This window comes from Triticum urartu, chromosome 3, assembly GCF_003073215.2.
Source record: "Triticum urartu cultivar G1812 chromosome 3, Tu2.1, whole genome shotgun sequence".
NCBI classification, from domain to species: domain Eukaryota; kingdom Viridiplantae; phylum Streptophyta; class Magnoliopsida; order Poales; family Poaceae; genus Triticum; species Triticum urartu.
The window spans coordinates 124,671,472-124,691,369 of NC_053024.1; the positions used below are offsets into that span (position 1 = coordinate 124,671,472).

A 19,898-nucleotide genomic window follows, 5' to 3' on the forward strand; every position below is an offset into this window, starting at 1 on the left:
CGGCACACCGAAGAAGGCGTCCGAAGAGTGGCCCTCACAGTGGTTCTATATTGAGGATGTCGCTCTCCCTGACCCAGTCCGAATGGGCCCTCCAAAATTTACCAGTGCTCCATTGAAAAAACGCCACAGCTGGCGGCCTCGGAGCCTTGAGGAGGAAGATAGCATTGTCGGTGTCAAAACCGGCGGATCTCTGGTAGGGGATCCCGAATTGTGCGTCTAAGGTCGATAGTAACAGGAGGCAGGGGACACGATGTTTACCCAGGTTCAGGCCCTCTCTATGGAGGTAATACCCTACTTCCTGCTTGATTGATCTTGATGAATATGGGTATTACAAGAGTTGATCTACCAATGAGATCGAGACGGCTAAACCCTAAAGCCTAGCCTGTATGACTATGGTAATGATTCTCCCCCTATCCGGACTAAGCCATCCGGTTTATATAGACACCGGAGGGGACTAGGGTTGTACAAGGTCGGTTACAGAGAAAGGAATCTTCATATTGGGTCGCTAAGTTTGCCTTCCACGCCAAGGAGAGTCCCATCCGGACACAGGAGAGAGTCTTCGATCTTGTTTCTTCACAGCCCATTAGTCCGGCACATATCCAACAGGCCGGACGCCCGAGGACCCCTTAGTCCATGACCCCCTCAGTAGCCCCTGAACCAGGCTTCAATGACGAGGTGTCCGGCGTGCAGATTGTCTTCGGCATTGTAAGGCGGGTTCCCCTTTCCGAATACTTCAGGATAGTCTTCAGGCGAAACGACGGTGTCCGTACCTGCAACACAAGTACCACAGCCGTAGAGTATAGTATTTTACGAGACCAATCTGCTGATAATTTTTATAACATGACATCACGCTCGCTCGATTATTTATTTCAAACCGTTTCCTATCCCACCGTTCCACGTTTCGAGGCGTGGTTGTCATTGGCACGTCATGTCGAAGCAGAGATCATGTTCCCTTATTGCGGGATTCTCATCAATACGAGCATGGGTAACCCAACCGTTCTGTTGAAAAGATTCCTTAGTAATAGGCAAGTCTTCAGGCTCAGGAGGAGGCGTTCAATACCCGGTGCCTTTATAAAGGAACCAAGGGCCGTCTTTTTACGCCAAACCTCTCCTCAGCCTTTCCAACCTCAAGTTCTAGCACCCAAGGTTCGACTTCATTGCTCCAAGCTTCCCCATCATGTCTGGGCCCATCCCTCAAGGTCGATGGGTGGCTTCCTCCGTTACAAAGGAGGATGTCGCAAAGCTTCGGGCGGCCAGATACCTGACCGCGGAGATCCCCCACAGGCTTCCTGCTCAAGGACAGGTTATTCCGACCCCCAGATCCGGCAAGAGGGTCGCATTCATCTCTCACTTCCTCCGAGGGCTAGGGTTCGCTCTCCACCCCTTTGTCCGGGGGCTAATGTTTTATTACGGACTAGATTTTCACGATCTAACTCCGGACTCTCTCCTCCACGTCTCAGCGTTTATCATCACGTGCGAGGCCTTCCTTCGAATCCCCCACACTTCGGCCTATGGCTCAAGACCTTTAGTGTGAAGCCGAAGGTAGTCGACGGGGAATATGCGAAGTGTGGCGGTGTTGTAGTAAGCAAGCTTACCAACACTCTCTGGCCAAAAGGCTCTTTCACCGAAATTTCCAACCAATGGCAGCGAGAGTGGTTTTACATCACGGAACACCGTAGTACCAAGTGGGCAGCTATACCTGCGTTCTGTTCCGGCCCTTCGTTACAGCTTGCATCATGGATCAATAAGGGGGTGGGCATGGGATCAGTTGATGAAGTGCAGACTCTACAGAGCCACATCCGAACCCTTCTTTCTGTCCAGCAAATCACTTCTAAACAGGTCCACATACCAAACTATAAACGGATTCACACCCCAATCTATTGAAACCCGTACAGAAAGCAGGTAAAAGTGTTAAAAGCTAACAAAAGGTGAACTAAGCTAACTACAGGAGGATGAGAAGGACCAAAACTAATGACATCTAACCACACAGCTGAATAACACTCTGAGCACTAAAATACTAAAAAATTGCAATTGCTGATGCACTGAGTCAACTATACAAAGGGCAAAAATACCACTAATAATTACAGTGTAAGAACCATGGAAAATGCACGGTAATTCCACTAAAAATACACTGTAATTCCACTTGCAAAATACAGAGCAAAAATCCCTAAAAGTACACTATAAATCCACTAAGACTTACAATGTAAATTCCACTAATAATTACAGTGTAAATACCATGGAAAATGCACAGTAATTCCACTAAAAATAGACTGTAATTCCACTTGCAAAATACAAAGCAAAAATCCACTAAAAGTACACTGTAAATCCACTAAGACTTACAATGTAAATTCCACTAATAATTACAGTGTAAATACCATGGAAAATGCACAGTAATTCCACTAAAAATACACTGTAATTCCACTTGCAAAATACAGAGCAAAAATCCACTAAAAGTACACTGTAAATCCACTAAGACTTACAGTGTAAATTCCACTAATAATTACAGTGTAAATACCATGGAAAATGCACAGTAATTTCACTAAAAATACACTATAATTCCACTAAAAATGCCACTTGCAAATACAGGGCAAAAATCCACTAAAAGTACACTGTAAACCCACAGATTTACAGTGTAAATTCCACTGTAATTCCACTAATAATTACAGTGTAAACCCACTGAAAATGCACTCTAATTCCACTAAAAGTACACTGTAAATTCCACTTAAAACACACAGAAGAATTACACTGCAATACCACTGAGAAAGTACTAAATTTAACCCCAGAGAAGCACCACCAGAGAGGGCGATTCCTCCATGATCAAGGACACGAACATGGTTGGAGAAGCAAAAAAATCACAGGTAAACACCCCCTCCTATGCATTCATCAGCTCCTGTCGTCTCTCATCTCTCTCCTGCCTGAACAGATCTGGAAGAAAGAACATACCTGTAGTGGATATTACATAGGCTAAGTTAAGCACTAAATCTACATAGATTGAAAATAAGAACATAATCGTACAAAAGCTTGAACCAGGAGAAACTCTAGGAACAACTAGGATATGGTTGCATGAATTTGTAGTCTATGATCACAGGAAAACTGAAAACTAGATGCCCAGATCATAGATTTCTGAATTTGCAGAAATAAACACACTACAAGGATCAAAACATGCTCACGAAGCTAGCAATTCCATTTTAGGAAAACTAGTTAAAAACATACAAGGGGGAAGATTGCCCGAGTTGAGAGAAAATATGACTATTTTCGCAAACTTTGGAAACTAAAAACCTAAACACTGTTAAGAAACCTTGATTACTGGTTTTAGACACTTTCTACCCGTTCTTAAATAGCTGTGATTGAAGGACTGAATTTAAGTAACTTTGGAAGTGCAAACTACTATGATCTGATGCTTGCTTACATTGAATATTGATAGGCATTAACATAAGCACTAAAAAATGAAATTAACAGAAAAAGGACAAACACAATCAGGCTAAAAACATTCACACTAGAAGGCACTCACACTAGTAGCAACAAACAAAAAGAATCTATAAAACTGATAACATATTTACATTTCAGAACTAAAAGGACAAATTTGTGACCGTTAGATCAAATTACTGGGACCTACTACAAAATTACTCTGCATTTATTTACAGTTCAGAATTGAATACTTGTTTGCATTAATAGATAATTTACTCAAACTACTGAAGGCAGATGCCTACAATCGAACCAAATGCAATGAAATGCATCATCAAAGGACATGCGATGTACCTCAATGAAGACGAGGTTGATTTCCTTAACATATGGCTTTCTAATAGCAGAAAAAAAATCCTGAAAACAAAAAACATTATTAAAAACATGCTTTCTCTAACTAGTTTCTTGACAAATAACAGAGTGGGTCATACGCTTTTACCGAGCTACTTCAGGCGCAAATGATGTACAAGGTTTGCATTGCAAAAAAATCATAGAAAACTAAAATAGGGAAAATCTACCAACACTAGTCATCTGCTAATGATATTCAGTTTAACGTAGTGTGTTGGAAAAAAGGGAAAATTCAGAGTAGATCACTGTAACTTACACACTCCTGAAGTTACAAGCCAATGGAACAAAACACTCAAAATTGCAGTGTAAGACAGACTAATAAAAGAGTGAAACTACAGTCCGAATCACCGTTACTTTTCTGAAAATATTCAGTCCACATCACTGTCCAATTAACTCAAAGTTACAGTCCAAATCACTCACCAAAACAGTAAAAATTACAGTACAACGCATTGTTACTTGACTTGAAAAATTCAATCTACATCACTATCCTATTCACTCAAAGTTACAGTCCAAATCACTACTCAAAACATTGAAAATTGCAGTCCAAATCATTGTTACTTAACTGAAAAAATTCAGGCCATGTCACTATCCAATTCATTCACAGTTACACTCTAAATCACTAACCAAAACCACTAAAAATTAGAGTCCAAAATTTCTACTAAACTGAAAAAAATCAGTTCACGAAATACACATCAGGAGACTGAACCCACCAAGAGGGTCAGCATTTGTATCCCAGCCATCTACATAAGACACATACCAGACGAACGACAACCTACCAAACTAGCAGATGACAAAGGGATCAGTGTACTTCTAGTCTAAATTTAATGTGAATATCAGTGATCTACTCAAGGGGCAACACAAACCACATACATCTACACAAAATATGTGCGGGTAATACATGCAACTAACACAAACAACAAGATCTGACCGAGAAAACTCTACACGCAACTAACAAACAGATCTGACGAACGACACAAATCGACGGGGAAAAATAGTAGCCGCGGTGGGGGAGGGAGGTGGCGTGGGGAGATGCTGCAGACCTCCGGTGCGGCAGACGGAGGGGGCGGGGCAGCCGGACGCCGTAGCTCCAAATCGCCATGGCTGTCTCACTCTCTCTCGACTCTGTTCCGGTTGTGTCTTCGAAATGAGTAGGGAAACGAGGAGGAGGAGAACGGGCAACCACAACAACGCGAGCGATAGCGAAGGAAGGGTACCGGGTCTCCAGAAAATGCCTCTTTGATTCACAGGATTTTGAAAATGTAAAAATAGAAAAAGTATAGGATTGCAGTGGCATATCAATTTGAATCCTATAGGATTAGCAAAGAGTGTTTGATGCCACATAAAAAACAAAAGAATTATAAAAAAAGGTTAGAGTGGATGTTAGATTTCCTATGAAATGTAGTACAAAAGATTTCATAGGATAAATTCCTATGGGATCCAATCCTATGAATCAAAGGGCCGACATAGGAAAAATTCCTAAGGATTTCAATCCTCTAAAAATCTTAAATAATTCCTTTGAATCAAAGGAGCCCTAGTGGGCCCGATAAGAAAGAAAAGGCAACATTGGGGCAAAAATAACACGAATCTCTGCACAGAGATCGCATGGCTCACAAAACGGATGAAAGCCAATTGAATTCAACCGGATGAAAATTAGCAAAACCGAAAAAATATTTGTCATCATCAATCGGTTTGATGGGCGACAGCGATTTTATTTGCCAAATGGCTGAAAAATTGCTGTCACCTGGTTTCGCTGTTGCTCCGTTATGTGTCGGTGGTACATAGTAACATCGAGAAATAAGGATTCCAGTCGCTCCCGAGCTCTCTCAGAGTTTAGCAACTCTCGGTCGTCAGATCGTTTCGCTTGATGCGTTTGGGACCGTCGGATCGAGCCCTCAGTCACCCCCAGCTGCCGGATTGAACTGAAAACACTGTTGCAATGAATAGTTTGCTTCCAAGCTAAAATATCTTGTGCCACCGCCGTTATTACAGTGCCCCGACGAGGGCGTTTTCGTCTTTTCACATGTTGGCTCATGACGCGTTGATCCCTGGTTGGCCCGTCAATCGATGAGACGAGGGAGGGCGTCTGCCTCGCCTCTTCGTCCTCCCAGTCGCCCCCACCATCCCCGCACTCGCCGCTGACGCCACCCTTCATCCCCCGTGCTCCGCCTCATCTCCTCCCCTCCCGTCGCCCGAATCACATGCTCGCTGGTCGGGCCGCGGTGGCTGGATTCGAAGACGGCCGGGCGGCGACCATTCCCGTGAGGCCCGGCGGCGAGCAGCGCGCGCCGAGGGGTGGAAGGGCGCTCTGGATCCGGGCGCGATGGCAGCCATGGCCGAGCTTGAGCCTAGGCGTGTGGGTGCGTTGGTGAGCGCGGCGGTGGTCGGGGCCGAGCTCTGAGCACGGCGGTGGCCATGGCCCCGTCCTCCCGCATCCCAACCTCGCTAGCCCCAGCCCTCTCCCCGACCTCTCCCTCCACCAGACCTCTCCGCCCCGCCCACTTCGCCGCCACCAACGCCCCGCAGATCTCGCCGCCGCCGACGCCCCTCAGACCTCGCTGGCGTGGACCTCTCTCCTCGTCTCCCTCGCACCACGCCGCCCGCAGCCTCCCCCTCTCGTCATCAGAAGGGAAGGGAAGGGAAGAGAAGAGGGAGAGTGAGCAGGGCAGGCGGCGGCCAAGGTGCTCATAGATTCGCTGGCGATGTCGTCCGACCTTGGCCTCCGAGTGCTTGTGCTCTGCCTGCTCTGAGCCCACGCAATGGCCTGCTCGGGATGCCACCCTCCCCCTGCTCCAACCCTAATCCCCTCCCCTCCCCTCACGATGTTGCTGCTTTTGGTCACGCAGGTGCACGCACGCGTCCCTGCTCCTCTGGTGGACAAGGTCGGTTCCGATCTGGATGAGCAGCAACTGCTGCAGGTGGACGAGGCACGATCCCTCATGGCTCGTCCCTCCTCCTACTCCCCCTGAACGTGGTGAGCTCCACCCCCTCTTCCTACCCCTGCACATCTATCTTATCTAGCCAATTTGATTGCAATTTATCAAAAAGTGCCAAGCAGCAGGGCTCGAACATCGGCTAAACATCCATTTGGCATTTGTGCTTCTCTTATTGTTATACCTGGATGCTTATTGCCTTCCAGCTCTATGTTTCATGTGCCAATGGCCACTGGTGTTAATTGTTTGGTCAGTGTGTGCTTTAATTTTCATAAATCGCGAAAACAATATATGTTTACCTATTTTGGATTTTGTATCCTATCAGCATAAGGGATAATATTTGTCATCTGCTCTCATATTCTGATATACTTCCTATGTTAGTTTGCACTTCCTCTAGTCAAAGTGTTTAATGTATGCTTGGCTGCATGTTACTTGTTTTGAACGTAGATGAATGGCTGCAAGGCGTAGTAGCAGTAGGTCGGTTCAGTCCTAGCCTTGGATCTAGCACGATTCATCCAAACTAGTTTTTTGTTGTCTTCCTGGTTCTATTTCTCTGTCAAGAAAGGGACAAACTTTTGTTTCTTTCTGTCCAGGAGGAGCTTGGATCTGGCTACATCCTTGGAAGGATATATTTCTGTCCTATGTTCTTTGGTTGGTATTTCTTTTTTCCTATCCTAGAGTGTAAAACACGAATCTCGAGTCTGTGCTATGATGGTTAGTGTGGCTCTTGCCAATTGTTTTTTGGATAAACTAAGTGGATCTGGTCGAACATTAAGGATAAAATAATTTTAGAGATCTCAGGTTTGGTGTAATTGCAGACTCCACTATTTAGCCTTAGGTTAATGTTGGTGGGTGGTACCAAATTAGGTGCACACTTGTGGCATGTTATATGGTCTAGGTAGGTTCTAAGGAAGGGGATTGTTGGACAGATGGTTGTGCAAGCTTGCTCTTACAATTAGGTTTACTTCATGTGTCTTGTTGTATGCTGGTGCCCCATTATGGCTTCAGGATGAATCTTCTTTTCATATTGGCCTACATTATATGCTGGCGCGGTGGCGCCCCATTATGGCTTCAAGATGTGGATGCTTGCTTAGGATCAAATTTACTTCCAGCTTTGTCTTGGCCTTTTCCTGAATCTTGTTCAATTGTTCATTGCAACGTGGGATATACCATGTCTCTCTTCCAATGCAACCTGCAAATTTTTTTAGGAAAATTATTCTAATACTCTTTTTTCCATTTCTAATACTCTTTTTAGGCCCACATATGCTGGTTTCTAATACTCTTTTTTCCTTCTTTTTGTGTTCAAGGAAAAAAATCGAGTGCTGGAGTGAATCATCTAATTCAGGGACGAAACACAAATCAGATTGTGCTTATGTCGCTACCTCCTACGTCTACAACAGTACAATTTCAGGTCTGTATATATGGACCAACCTGTTATTTGTACCATGTCACTGATTCATATTGGTTGTTAGAATTTAGTTGCTTGTCAAATGTTCATTGTATTAAGAAGTATGATGTAGCGTCTGTATCCAATGCAACTTGGCTATAGTTTATCCAAAGTAGATGTCTATTACTCTGGTTGATTTGAGACGGTGATATGGTTTTGGGGGTCCATGTGCACCTGAGCTTAGCTACTTTCTCTATTTTTCTTGTTCTGGGAACTCCGTGTACACTGTATAAAATTAGTCTACAACATAATCAAATTAACCATCTCATAGCTGCACAATTTTCTTACCGGTCTTGGTAATAGGGGCCCACGAGGTACTTCTGTAAAGTACATACAAAGATGTACTATATATGTGCAAAGTATCAATTCAGTACACCGAATCCTATGACTTGTACCTCTAATTGAGGAGGGGGGAATGTCAAAGCAGTTAAAATAATCCTAAACAATCTGGAAACATATAGCTTTGAATAGACATATATTATTTTGCTGAAGAGTTCAGTACATGCATGTTTTGCCATCTAATTTTGTGTTTTGGGTTGTATGTCATTGATACTTTTAAGTCCTATGGTTGGAAATATACCCTAGAGGCAATAATAAAATGATTATTATATTTCCTTGTTCATGATAATTGTCTATTATTCATGCTATAATTGTATTATCCGGAAATCATAATACATGTGTGAATACATAGACCACAATGTGTCCCTAGTGAGCCTCTAGTTGACTAGCTCGTTGATCAAAAGATAGTCATGGTTTCCTGGCTATGGACATGGGGATGTCATTGATAACGGGACCACATCATTAGGAGAATGATGTGATGGACAAGACCCAATCCTAAGCTTAGCTCAAAGATCGTGTAGTTCGTTTGCTGTAGCTTTTCTGAATGTCAAGTATCATTTCCTTAGACCATGAGATTGTGCAACTCCCGGATACCGTAGGAGTGCTTTGGGTGTGCCAAACGTCACAACGTAACTGGGTGACTATAAAGGTACATTACAGGTGTCTCCGAAAGTGTCTGTTGGGTTGGCACGAATCGAGACTGGGATTTGTCACTCCGTATGACGGAGAGGTATCTCTGGGCCCACTCGGTAATGCATCATCATAATGAGCTCAATGTGATCAAGTGGTTGATCACGGGATCATGCATTACGGTACGAGTAAAGTGACTTGCCAGTAACGAGACTGAACAACGTATTGGGATACCGACGATCGAGTCTCGGGCAAGTAACGCACCGATTGACAAAGGGAATTGTATACGGGTTGATTGAATCCTCGACATCGTGGTTCATCCGATGAGATCATCGTGGAGCATGTGGGAGCCAACATGGATATCCAGATCCCGCTGTTGGTTATTGACCGGAGAGGCTTCTCGGTCATGTCTGCATGTCTCCCGAACCCGTAGGGTCTACACACTTAAGGTTCGGTGACGCTAGGGTTGTAGAGATATTAGCACACGGTAACCCGAAAGTTTTTCGGAGTCCCGGATGAGATCCCGGACGTCATGAGGAGTTCCGGAATGGTCTGGAGGTAAAGATTCATATATAGGAAGTCCAGTTTCGGCCATCGGGAAGGTTTCGGGGGTCACCGGTATTGTACCGGGACCACCGGAAGGGTCCCGGGGGTCCACCGGGTGGGGCCACCTATCCCGGAGGGCCCCATGGGCTGAAGTGGGAGGGGAACCAGCCCCTAGTGGGCTGGTGCGCCCCCCATGGGCCTCCCCCTGCGCCTAGGGTTAGAAACCCTAGGGGTGGGGGGCGCCACCCTTGCCTTGGGGGGCAAGGCACCCCTTTGGCCGCCGCCTCACCTAGGAGATCTCCTAGGGCCGACGCCCCCCTAGGCACCCTATATATAGTGGGGGGAGGGAGGGCTGCGCACCCAAGTCCCTGGCCTCTCCCTGGCCTCTCCCTCTCCCTCCCGTGACACTCCTCCATCTCCCTTGTGCTTGGCGAAGCCCTGCCGAGATCACCGTTGCTTCCACCACCACGCCGTCGTGCTGCTGGATCTTCATCAACTTCTCCTTCCCCCTTGCTGGATCAAGTTGGAGGAGACGTCTTCCCAACCGTACGTGTGTTGAACGCGGAGGTGCTGTCCGTTCGGCACTTGGTCATCGGTGATTTGAATCACGTCGAGTACGACTCCATCAACCCTGTTCTCTTGAACGCTTCCGCTCATGATCTACAAGGGTATGTAGATGCACTCCTCTCTCCCTCGTTGCTAGATGACTCCATAGATTGATCTTGGTGATGCGTAGAAAATTTTAAAATTCTGCTACATTCCCCAACAGTGGTATCAGAGCTAGGTCTATGCGTAGTTACTATGCACGAGTAGAACACAAAGTAGTTGTGGGTGTCGATATTGTCAATTTGCTTGCCGTTACTAGTCTTATCTTGATTCAGCGGCATCATGGAATGAAGCGGCCTGGACCAACCTTACACGTACACTTACGTGAGACCGGTTCCACCGACTGACATGCACTAGTTGCATAAGGTGGCTGGCGGGTGTCTGTCTCTCCCACTTTAGTTGGAGCGGATTCGACGAAAAGGGTCCTTATGAAGGGTAAATAGAAGTTGATAAATCACGTTGTGGCTTTAACGTAGGTAAGAAAACGTTCTTGCTAGAACCCTATTGCAGCCATGTAAAAACTTGCAACAACAATTAGAGGACGTCTAACTTGTTTTTGCAGCAAGTGTTTTGTGATGTGATATGGCCAAAGTTGTGATGAATGATATATATATGTGATGTATGAGATCATGTTCTTGTAATAGGAATCACGACTTGCATGTCGATGAGTATGACAACCGGCAGGAGCCATAGGAGTTGTCTTTATTTTTTGTATGACATGCGTGTCATTGAGAAACGCCATGTAAATTACTTTACTTTATTGCTAAACGTGTTAGCCATAGTAGTAGAAGTAATAGTTGGCGAGCAACTTCATGGAGACACGATGATGGAGATCATGATGATGGAGATCATGGTGTCATGCCGGTGACAAGATAATCATGGAGCCCCAAGATGGAGATCACAGGAGCTATATGATATTGGCCATATCATGTCACTATGATTTGATTGCATGAGATGTTTATCATGTTTTTGCATCTTGTTTACTTAGAACCACGGTAGTAAATAAGATGATCCCTCATAATAATTTCAAGAAAGTGTTCCCCCTAACTATGCACCATTGCGACAGTTCGTTGTTTCGAAGCACCACGTGATGATCGGGTGTGATAGATTCCAACGTTCACATACAACGGGTGTAAGACAGATTTACACATGCAAACACTTAGGTTGACTTGACGAGCCTAGCATGTACAGACATGGCCTCGGAACACAGAAGACCGAAAGGTCGAGCATGAGTCGTATAGAAGATACGATCAACATGAAGATGTTCACCGATGTTGACTAGTCCGTCTCACGTGATGATCGGACACGGCCTAGTTAACTCGGATCATGTTATACTTAGATGACTGGAGGGATGTCTATCTGAGTGGGAGTTCATTGAATAATTTGATTATATGAACTTAATTATCATGAACTTAGTCTAAAATCTTTACAACATGTATTGTAGATCAAATGGCCAACGTTGTCCTCAACTTCAACGCGTTCCTAGAGAAAACCAAGCTGAAAGACAATGGCAGCAACTATACGGACTGGGTCCGGAACCTGAGGATCATCCTCATAGCTGCCAAGAAAGATTATGTCCTACAAGCACCGCTAGGTGAAGCACCTGCTCTCCCTGCAGAACAAGATGTTATGAACGCTTGGCAGACACGTGCTGATGATTACTCCCTCGTTCAGTGCGGCATACTTTACAGCTTAGAACCGGGGCTCCAAAAGCGTTTTGAGAGACACGGGGCATATGAGATGTTCGAAGAGCTGAAAATGGTTTTTCAAGCTCATGCCCGGGTCGAGAGATATGAAGTCTCCGACAAGTTCTTCAGCTGTAAGATGGAGGAAAATAGTTCTGTCAGTGAGCACATACTCAAAATGTCTGGGTTGCATAACCGCTTGACTCAGCTGGGATTTAATCTCCCGGATGACGCGGTCATTGACAGAATCCTTCAGTCGCTTCCACCAAGCTACAAGAGCTTTGTGATGAACTTCAATATGCAGGGGATGGAAAAGACCATTCCTGAAGTATTTGCATGCTGAAATCAATAGAGGTAGAAGTCAAAAAGGAACATCAAGTGTTGATGGTGAATAAAACCACTAAGTTCAAGAAAGGCAAGGGTAAGAAGAACTTCAAGAAGGACGGCAAGGGAGTTGCCGTTCCCGGTAAGCAAGCTGCCGGGAAGAAGCCAAAGAATGGACCCAAGCCCGAGACTGAGTGCTTTTATTGCAAGGGAAGTGGTCACTGGAAGCAGAACTGCCCCAAATACTTAGCGGACAAGAAGTCTGGCATCACGAAAGGTATATATGATATACATGTAATTGATGTGTACCTTACCAGTACTCGTAGTAGCTCCTGGGTATTTGATACCAGTGCAGTTGCTCACATTTGTAACTCAAAGCAGGAACTGCGGAATAAGCGAAAACTGGCGAAGGACGAGGTGACGATGCGCGTCGGGAATGGTTCCAAGGTCGATGTGATCACCGTCGGCACGCTACCTCTACATTTACCTACGGGATTAATTTTAAACCTCAATAATTGTTATTTAGTGCCAGCTTTGAGCATGAACATTGTATCAGGATCTCGTTTAATTCGAGATGACTACTCATTTAAATCCGAGAATAATGGTTGTTCTATTTATATGAGAGATATGTTTTATGGTCATGCTCCGATGGTGAATGGTTTATTCTTAATGAATCTCGAGCGTAATGCTACACATATTCATAGTGTGAATACCAAAAGATGTAAGGTTGATAATGATAGTCCCACATACTTGTGGCACTGCCGCCTTGGTCACATAGGTGTCAAACGCATGAAGAAGCTCCATGCAGATGGACTTTTAGAGTCTCTTGATTACGAATCATTTGACACGTGCGAACCATGCCTCATGGGTAAAATGACCAAGACTCCGTTCTCAGGAACAATGGAGCGAGCAACCAACTTATTGGAAATCATACATACTGATGTGTGCGGTCCAATGAGTGTTGAGGCTCGCGGTGGCTATCATTATGTTCTCACCCTCACTGATGACTTGAGTAGATATGGGTATGTCTACTTAATGAAACACAAGTCTGAAACCTTTGAAAAGTTCAAGGAATTTCAGAGTGAGGTTGAGAATCAACATGACAGGAAAATCAAGTTCTTGCGATCAGATCGTGGGGGAGAATACTTGAGTCACGAATTTGGCACACACTTAAGAAAATGTGGAATAGTTTCACAACTCACGCCGCCTGGAACACCTCAGCGTAATGGTGTGTCCGAACGTCGTAATCGCACTCTATTAGATATGGTGCGATCTATGATGTCTCTTACCGATTTACCGCTATCATTTTGGGGCTATGCTTTAGAGACTGCCGCATTCACTTTAAATAGGGCTCCGTCGAAATCCGTTGAGACGACACCGTATGAATTATGGTTTGGGAAGATACCTAAATTGTCATTTCTAAAAGTTTGGGGATGCGATGCTTATGTTAAGAAACTTCAACCTGAAAAGCTCGAACCCAAGTCAGAAAAATGCGTCTTCATAGGATACCCTAAAGAAACTATTGGGTATACCTTCTACCTCAGATCCGAAGGCAAGATCTTTGTTGCCAAGAATGGATCCTTTCTAGAGAAAGAGTTTCTCTCGAAAGAAGTAAGTGGGAGGAAAGTAGAACTTGATGAAGTATTACCTCTTGAACCGGAAAGTGGCGTAACTCAAGAAAATGTTCCTGAGGTGCCTGCACCGACTAGAGAGGAAGTTAATGATGATGATCATGAAACTTCAGATCAAGTTGCTACTGAACTTCGTAGGTCCACAAGGACACGTTCTGCACCAGAGTGGTACGGCAACCCTGTCTTGGAAATCATGTTGTTAGACAATGGTGAACCTTCGAACTATGAAGAAGCGATGGCGGGCCCGGATTCCGACAAATGGCTGGAAGCCATGAAATCCGAGATAGGATCCATGTATGAAAACGAAGTATGGACTTTGACTGACTTGCCCGTTGAGCGGCGAGCCATAGAAAATAAATGGATCTTTAAGAAGAAGACAAACGCGGATGGTAATGTGACCATCTATAAAGCTCGGCTTGTCGCTAAGGGTTATCAACAAGTTCAAGGGGTTGACTACGATGAGACTTTCTCACCCGTAGCGAAGCTGAAGTCCGTCCGAATCATGTTAGCAATTGCCGCATTCTATGATTATGAGATATGGCAAATGGACATCAAAACGGCATTCCTTAATGGTTTCCTTAAGGAAGAATTGTATATGATGCAGCCGGAAGGTTTTGTCGATCCTAAGAATGCTGACAAGGTGTGCAAGCTCCAACGCTCGATTTATGGGCTGGTGCAAGCATCTCGGAGTTGGAACATTCGCTTTGATGAGATGATCAAAGCGTTTGGGTTTATGTAGACTTATGGAGAAGCCTGCATTTACAAGAAAGTGAGTGGGAGCTCTGTAGCATTTCTCATATTGTATGTGGATGACATACTGTTGATGGGAAATGATATAGAATTCTTGAAAAGCATAAAGGCCTATTTGAACAAGTGTTTTTCAATGAAGGACCTTGGAGAAGCTGCTTATATATTAGGCATCAAGATCTATAGAGATAGATCGAGACGCCTCATTGGTCTTTCACAGAGTACGTACCTTGACAAGATTTTGAAGAAGTTTAAAATGGATCAGTCAAAGAAGGGGTTCTTGCCTGTATTGCAAGGTACGAGATTGAGCTTGGCTCAATGCCCGACCACGGCAGAAGATAGAGAAAAGATGAGTGTCGTCCCCTATGCCTCGGCCATAGGGTCTATCATGTATGCTATGTTGTTTACCAGACCAGATGTAAACCTTGCCGTGAGTTTGGTAGGAAGGTACCAAAGTAATCCTGGCATGGAACACTGGACAGCGGTCAAAAATATCCTGAAGTACCTGAAAAGGACTAAGGAAATGTTTCTTGTTTATGGAGGTGAGGAAGAGCTCGTCGTAAAGGGTTACGTCGATGCTAGCTTCGACATAGATCTGGATGACTCTAAGTCACAAACCGGATACATGTATATTTTGAATGGTGGGGTAGTAAGCTGGTGCAGTTGCAAGCAAAGCGTTGTGGCGGGATCTACATGTGAAGCGGAGTACATGGCAGCCTCGGAGGCAACACACGAAGCAGTCTAGGTGAAGGAGTTCATTACCGACCTAGGAGTCATACCCAATGCGTCGGGCCCGATGACTCTCTTCTGTGACAACACTGGAGCTATTGCCCTTGCCAAGGAGCCCAGGTTTCACAGGAAGACCAGGCATATCAAGCGTCGCTTCAACTCCATTCGTGATAGTGTTCAAAATGGAGACATAGAGATTTGTAAAGTACATACGGACCTGAATGTAGCAGATCCGTTGACTAAACCTCTCCCTAGAGCAAAACATGATCAACACCAGAATTCCATGGGTGTTCGATTCATCACAATGTCACTAGATGATTGACTCTAGTGCAAGTGGGAGACTGTTGGAAATATGCCCTAGAGGCAATAATAAAATGATCATCATATTTCCTTGTTCATGATAATTGTCTATTATTCATGCTATAATTGTATTGTCCGGAAATCGTAATACATGTGTGAATACATAGACCACAATGTGTCCCTAGTGAGCCTCTAGTTGACTAGCTCGTTGATCAAAAGATAGTCATGGTTTCCTGGCTATGGACATGGGGATGTCATTGATAACGGGATCACATCATTAGGAGAATGATGTGATGGACAAGACCCAATCCTAAGCTTAGCTCAAAGATCGTGTAGTTCGTTTGCTGTAGCTTTTCTGAATGTCAAGTATCATTTCCTTAGACCATGAGATTTTGCAACTCCCGGATACCGTAGGAGTGCTTTGGGTGTGCCAAACATCACAACGTAACTGGGTGACTATAAAGGTACATTACAGGTGTCTCCGAAAGTGTCTGTTGGGTTGGCACGAATCGAGACTGGGATTTGTCACTCCGTATGACGGAGAGGTATCTCTGGGCCCACTCGGTAATGCATCATCATAATGAGCTCAATGTGATCAAGTGGTTGATCACGGAATCATGCATTACGGTACGAGTAAAGTGACTTGCCGGTAACGAGACTGAACAAGGTATTGGGATACCGACGATCGAGTCTCGGGCAAGTAACGTACTGATTGACAAAGGGAATTGTATACGGGTTGATTGAATCCTCGACATCGTGGTTCATCCGATGAGATCATTGTGGAGCATGTGGGAGCCAACATGGGTATCCAGATCCCGCTGTTGGTTATTGACCGGAGAGGCTTCTCGGTCATGTCTGCATGTCTCCCAAACCCGTAGGGTCTACACACTTAAGGTTCGGTGACGCTAGGGTTGTAGAGATATTAGCACATGGTAACCCGAAAGTTGTTCGGAGTCCCGAATGAGATCCCGGACGTCACGAGGAGTTCCGGAATGGTCCGGAGGTAAAGATTCATATATAGGAAGTCCAGTTTCGGCCATCGGGAAGGTTTCAGGGGTCACCGGTATTGTACTGGGACCACCGGAAGGGCCCCGGGGTCCACCGGGTGGGGCCACCTATCCCGGAGGGCCCCATGGGCTGAAGTGGGAGGGGAACCAGCCCCTAGTGGGCTGGTGCGCCCCCCCATGGGCCTCCCCCTGCGCCTAGGGTTAGAAACCCTAGGGGTGGGGGGCGCCACCCTTGCCTTGGGGGGCAAGGCACCCCTTTGGCCGCCGCCTCACCTAGGGGATTGGATCTCCTAGGGCCAGCGCCCCCCCTAGGCACCCTATATATAGTGGGGGGAGGGAGGGCTGCGCACCCAAGTCCCTGGCCTCTCCCTCTCCCTCCCGTGACACTCCTCCATCTCCCTTGCGCTTGGCGAAGCCCTGCCGAGATCACCGTTGCTTCCACCACCACGCCGTCGTGCTGCTGGATCTTCATCAACCTCTCCTTCCCCCTTGCTGGATCAAGTTGGAGGAGACGTCTTCCCAACCGTACGTGTGTTGAACGCGGAGGTGCTGTTCGTTCGGCACTTGGTCATCGGTGATTTGAATCACGTCGAGTACGACTCCATCAACCCCGTTCTCTTGAACGCTTCCGCTCATGATCTACAAGGGTATGTAGATGCACTCCTCTCTCCCTCGTTCCTAGATGACTCCATAGATTGATCTTGGTGATGCGTAGAAAATTTTAAGATTCTGCTACGTTCCCCAACACTATGATGATTATAAAAACACCTCACCCTGCTATTTTGTTATATTAGATGCTCTCCTGCTTTGGCTAAATAAGATAGAGGCTTTAAGCATATTCAATTTAGATAATGACAGTCTTAATTTGGATAAATGAAATAACAAGAGTCCAGACTAATGTGGAACAATTGGTCAAAATATAAAAGTTTGGTTCCTGTCGGTTTAGTTAGTGGCCTATATGAATCTTATTTGGACCACAATATTTTTGTACGGTTATTGATTTGCTAGCGTATATTCTAAACTTAATTTTGTAGCTCCTATCTGGTGTTCTTTCTTATAATATCTTTTTATACGTCGCAAGCTTACTCTGTCACAAGAGTTTCTCCATGTTTATGAAGAAAAGATTTGCGTTCAGAGCACCTTCGGTATAAGAATTTGTTTTCTAATTCTTGTTGGTCAGTCACAAAGCATTAATTTTGGTTTGCTTTATAATTTTTTCAGGAGTAATGGGAAATTATGAGCTCCTACTTGTTTTTATGCCAGCTCTATGTCGTAGTTAGCTGCGACCTTCTTCCCCGCGTGTTCGTGATAATCAGTTAACTTCCAGAGGGAATTGTGATTGCGATTAGTATCTTTAAGATCGACGGGGAACTCTTGATCAACATTTTGTGAGCAGACTAAGAAGTGACCTAATATTGGTATGCAGATCACAGTCATGCCAATTTCAGTATTGTCTAAATTGATCACGGTGAAACTACATCTGCTATTCTAGATTCAAGTTGAGTCTTGACCTCTACAGATATGTACTTGCTTTTCCTCTCCATAGGTTTCTAGCACTCTGAATGTATCGTAATGGCACATAATTACATCAATTTTCCTTGCAAATCAACTTAGAAATCCATTGCCCTTGTACAAAATCAACTTTGAATGGATCATGGCCACGCATAACTTCAGTTTTGGCTGGGTTTTGGAACTGACAAACATCTGTTGTATATGTGTATTCAGGTTAAGAAAAGATATGGTATTCAAACTATTCTGATTTCTCTATTAAATCGAAGATGCCAATGACATCGACGAAGGTCTGTATGCTCCTGTTGTCAAGTCTGCTTGATTTTTTTCTTCTAATTTTAGCTAGCTCTGCCTGGTGAAAGCATTCTTCCATGCTAAGTAGCCAGTCATTTTGCATTTAGTTTTGTCGTAATATTAATTCAGGTTCTACAGTCTGCTAGGTCATGTTTTTTATTTACTTAAGTTCACATCTAATTGACTGAATTAGTCACGCATGGGAGAGCAGTCTGAAAGTTATAATAGGGTATGCAATAATAGTGTGATTTATGTTGCTGGAAGTACTGCCAATGCTTTTGTCATTTTTCAGGTTTGCTCTCGGTTCTGTTGGCAAGGGATCTTTGGTCATGCATCCATTGTAGAATGGCAATAGTTGAGCATCAAGGGACAACAGAAATTACTATGATGATATTTCAGGTAGTAATTACTCGAACATAAACTTTTCCTGTTCTTTTTTTCTCCTTTATTTTGGTATGATGATGTGTTGATGCCCCCTGCCATGTAATTATTCCAAGATAGCCTGACTGTAATATTTCTGGGAGAAATATTATTACGAATAGAGAAAGCTTTATTTCAGGCATCTTAATATTTCATATCGTCCTAATATTACAGTCAGGCTATCTTGGATGAAAGACATAGTTCGTGTGAATCATGACCTTCTATGCAATATTTCTTTCTGTGTAATCATTCATGTGTGTATATGTGGGTATGTTTGTTGGTATCTACTCACTATATTATATACCGTGTTATTCAGACATCCCGGGCCCTGCGGGGAGATCAGAGGCTGGCAGTGCATGCAACAGGGCAGGTTAATCAGGCAAATTATCATTCAAAGACTGGGTCTATGATGCTTGGGGCGAAGGTCCTATTTCTCTCATTCCTCCCTTCCAACCCTCAACATTATGGATCATGGATGTAAGCTGTGCACAGTCACATTTTTTTGGTAAATGCATATGAGCAATGAACTTGGGAGCATTTTTATTCTGGTGTTAGTTTGCTTGATCTAAATATATGATGTATTGATCTGTACGCTGATGAACAATTTGGCTGATGCATATTGTTCCTTAGCTGATTCGTCTGACCACTACAGTTATGTGGCTTGATTGGCTTTGTGACTTGATTACATATTGTGGTTCAACCAGATTGGCTTGTGAGATGCGATATTATGCAGGGTAGTCCTATTTTTATTTCAAAAGCTCAGTATTTTTTTACAATGGATAGCACAACTTAGGCACGCTTCACTTCTTTGCCAACCTGTTCCCAGAATCTTTATTTTAGTTCCTTCCTGCATTAGATCGTTTTTATCTTTAGGCTGAATGATAGAGTGGAGATGTTAAACTCCTTCATGCTTAGAACATGGTGATAAGGAGAACATCTTTTTT

At 44.4% G+C, this 19,898-nt stretch overlaps 1 protein-coding gene and 1 long non-coding RNA gene across 2 annotated transcripts; one reads left to right on the top strand and one right to left on the bottom strand.

Annotated features, from left to right (window-relative positions):
• Window positions 1–2,512: 2,512 nt before the first annotated feature.
• LOC125543249 lies at window positions 2,513–5,025 on the bottom strand. Its single transcript, XR_007298355.1, has 3 exons — window positions 4,851–5,025; window positions 3,760–3,819; window positions 2,513–2,943 (listed from the first exon to the last, which is right to left on the bottom strand). It is a non-coding gene; the product is annotated as an uncharacterized LOC125543249 (long non-coding RNA).
• A 1,078-nt stretch (window positions 5,026–6,103) lies between these two features.
• LOC125548155 lies at window positions 6,104–19,590 on the top strand. Its single transcript, XM_048711830.1, has 5 exons — window positions 6,104–6,488; window positions 6,654–6,781; window positions 8,048–8,151; window positions 18,827–18,933; window positions 19,271–19,590. The coding sequence occupies exons 1-4, from the start codon at window positions 6,223–6,225 to the stop codon at window positions 18,887–18,889; spliced, it is 561 nt and encodes a 186-aa protein (XP_048567787.1). The 5' UTR covers window positions 6,104–6,222; the 3' UTR covers window positions 18,890–18,933; window positions 19,271–19,590.
• Window positions 19,591–19,898: the final 308 nt, after the last annotated feature.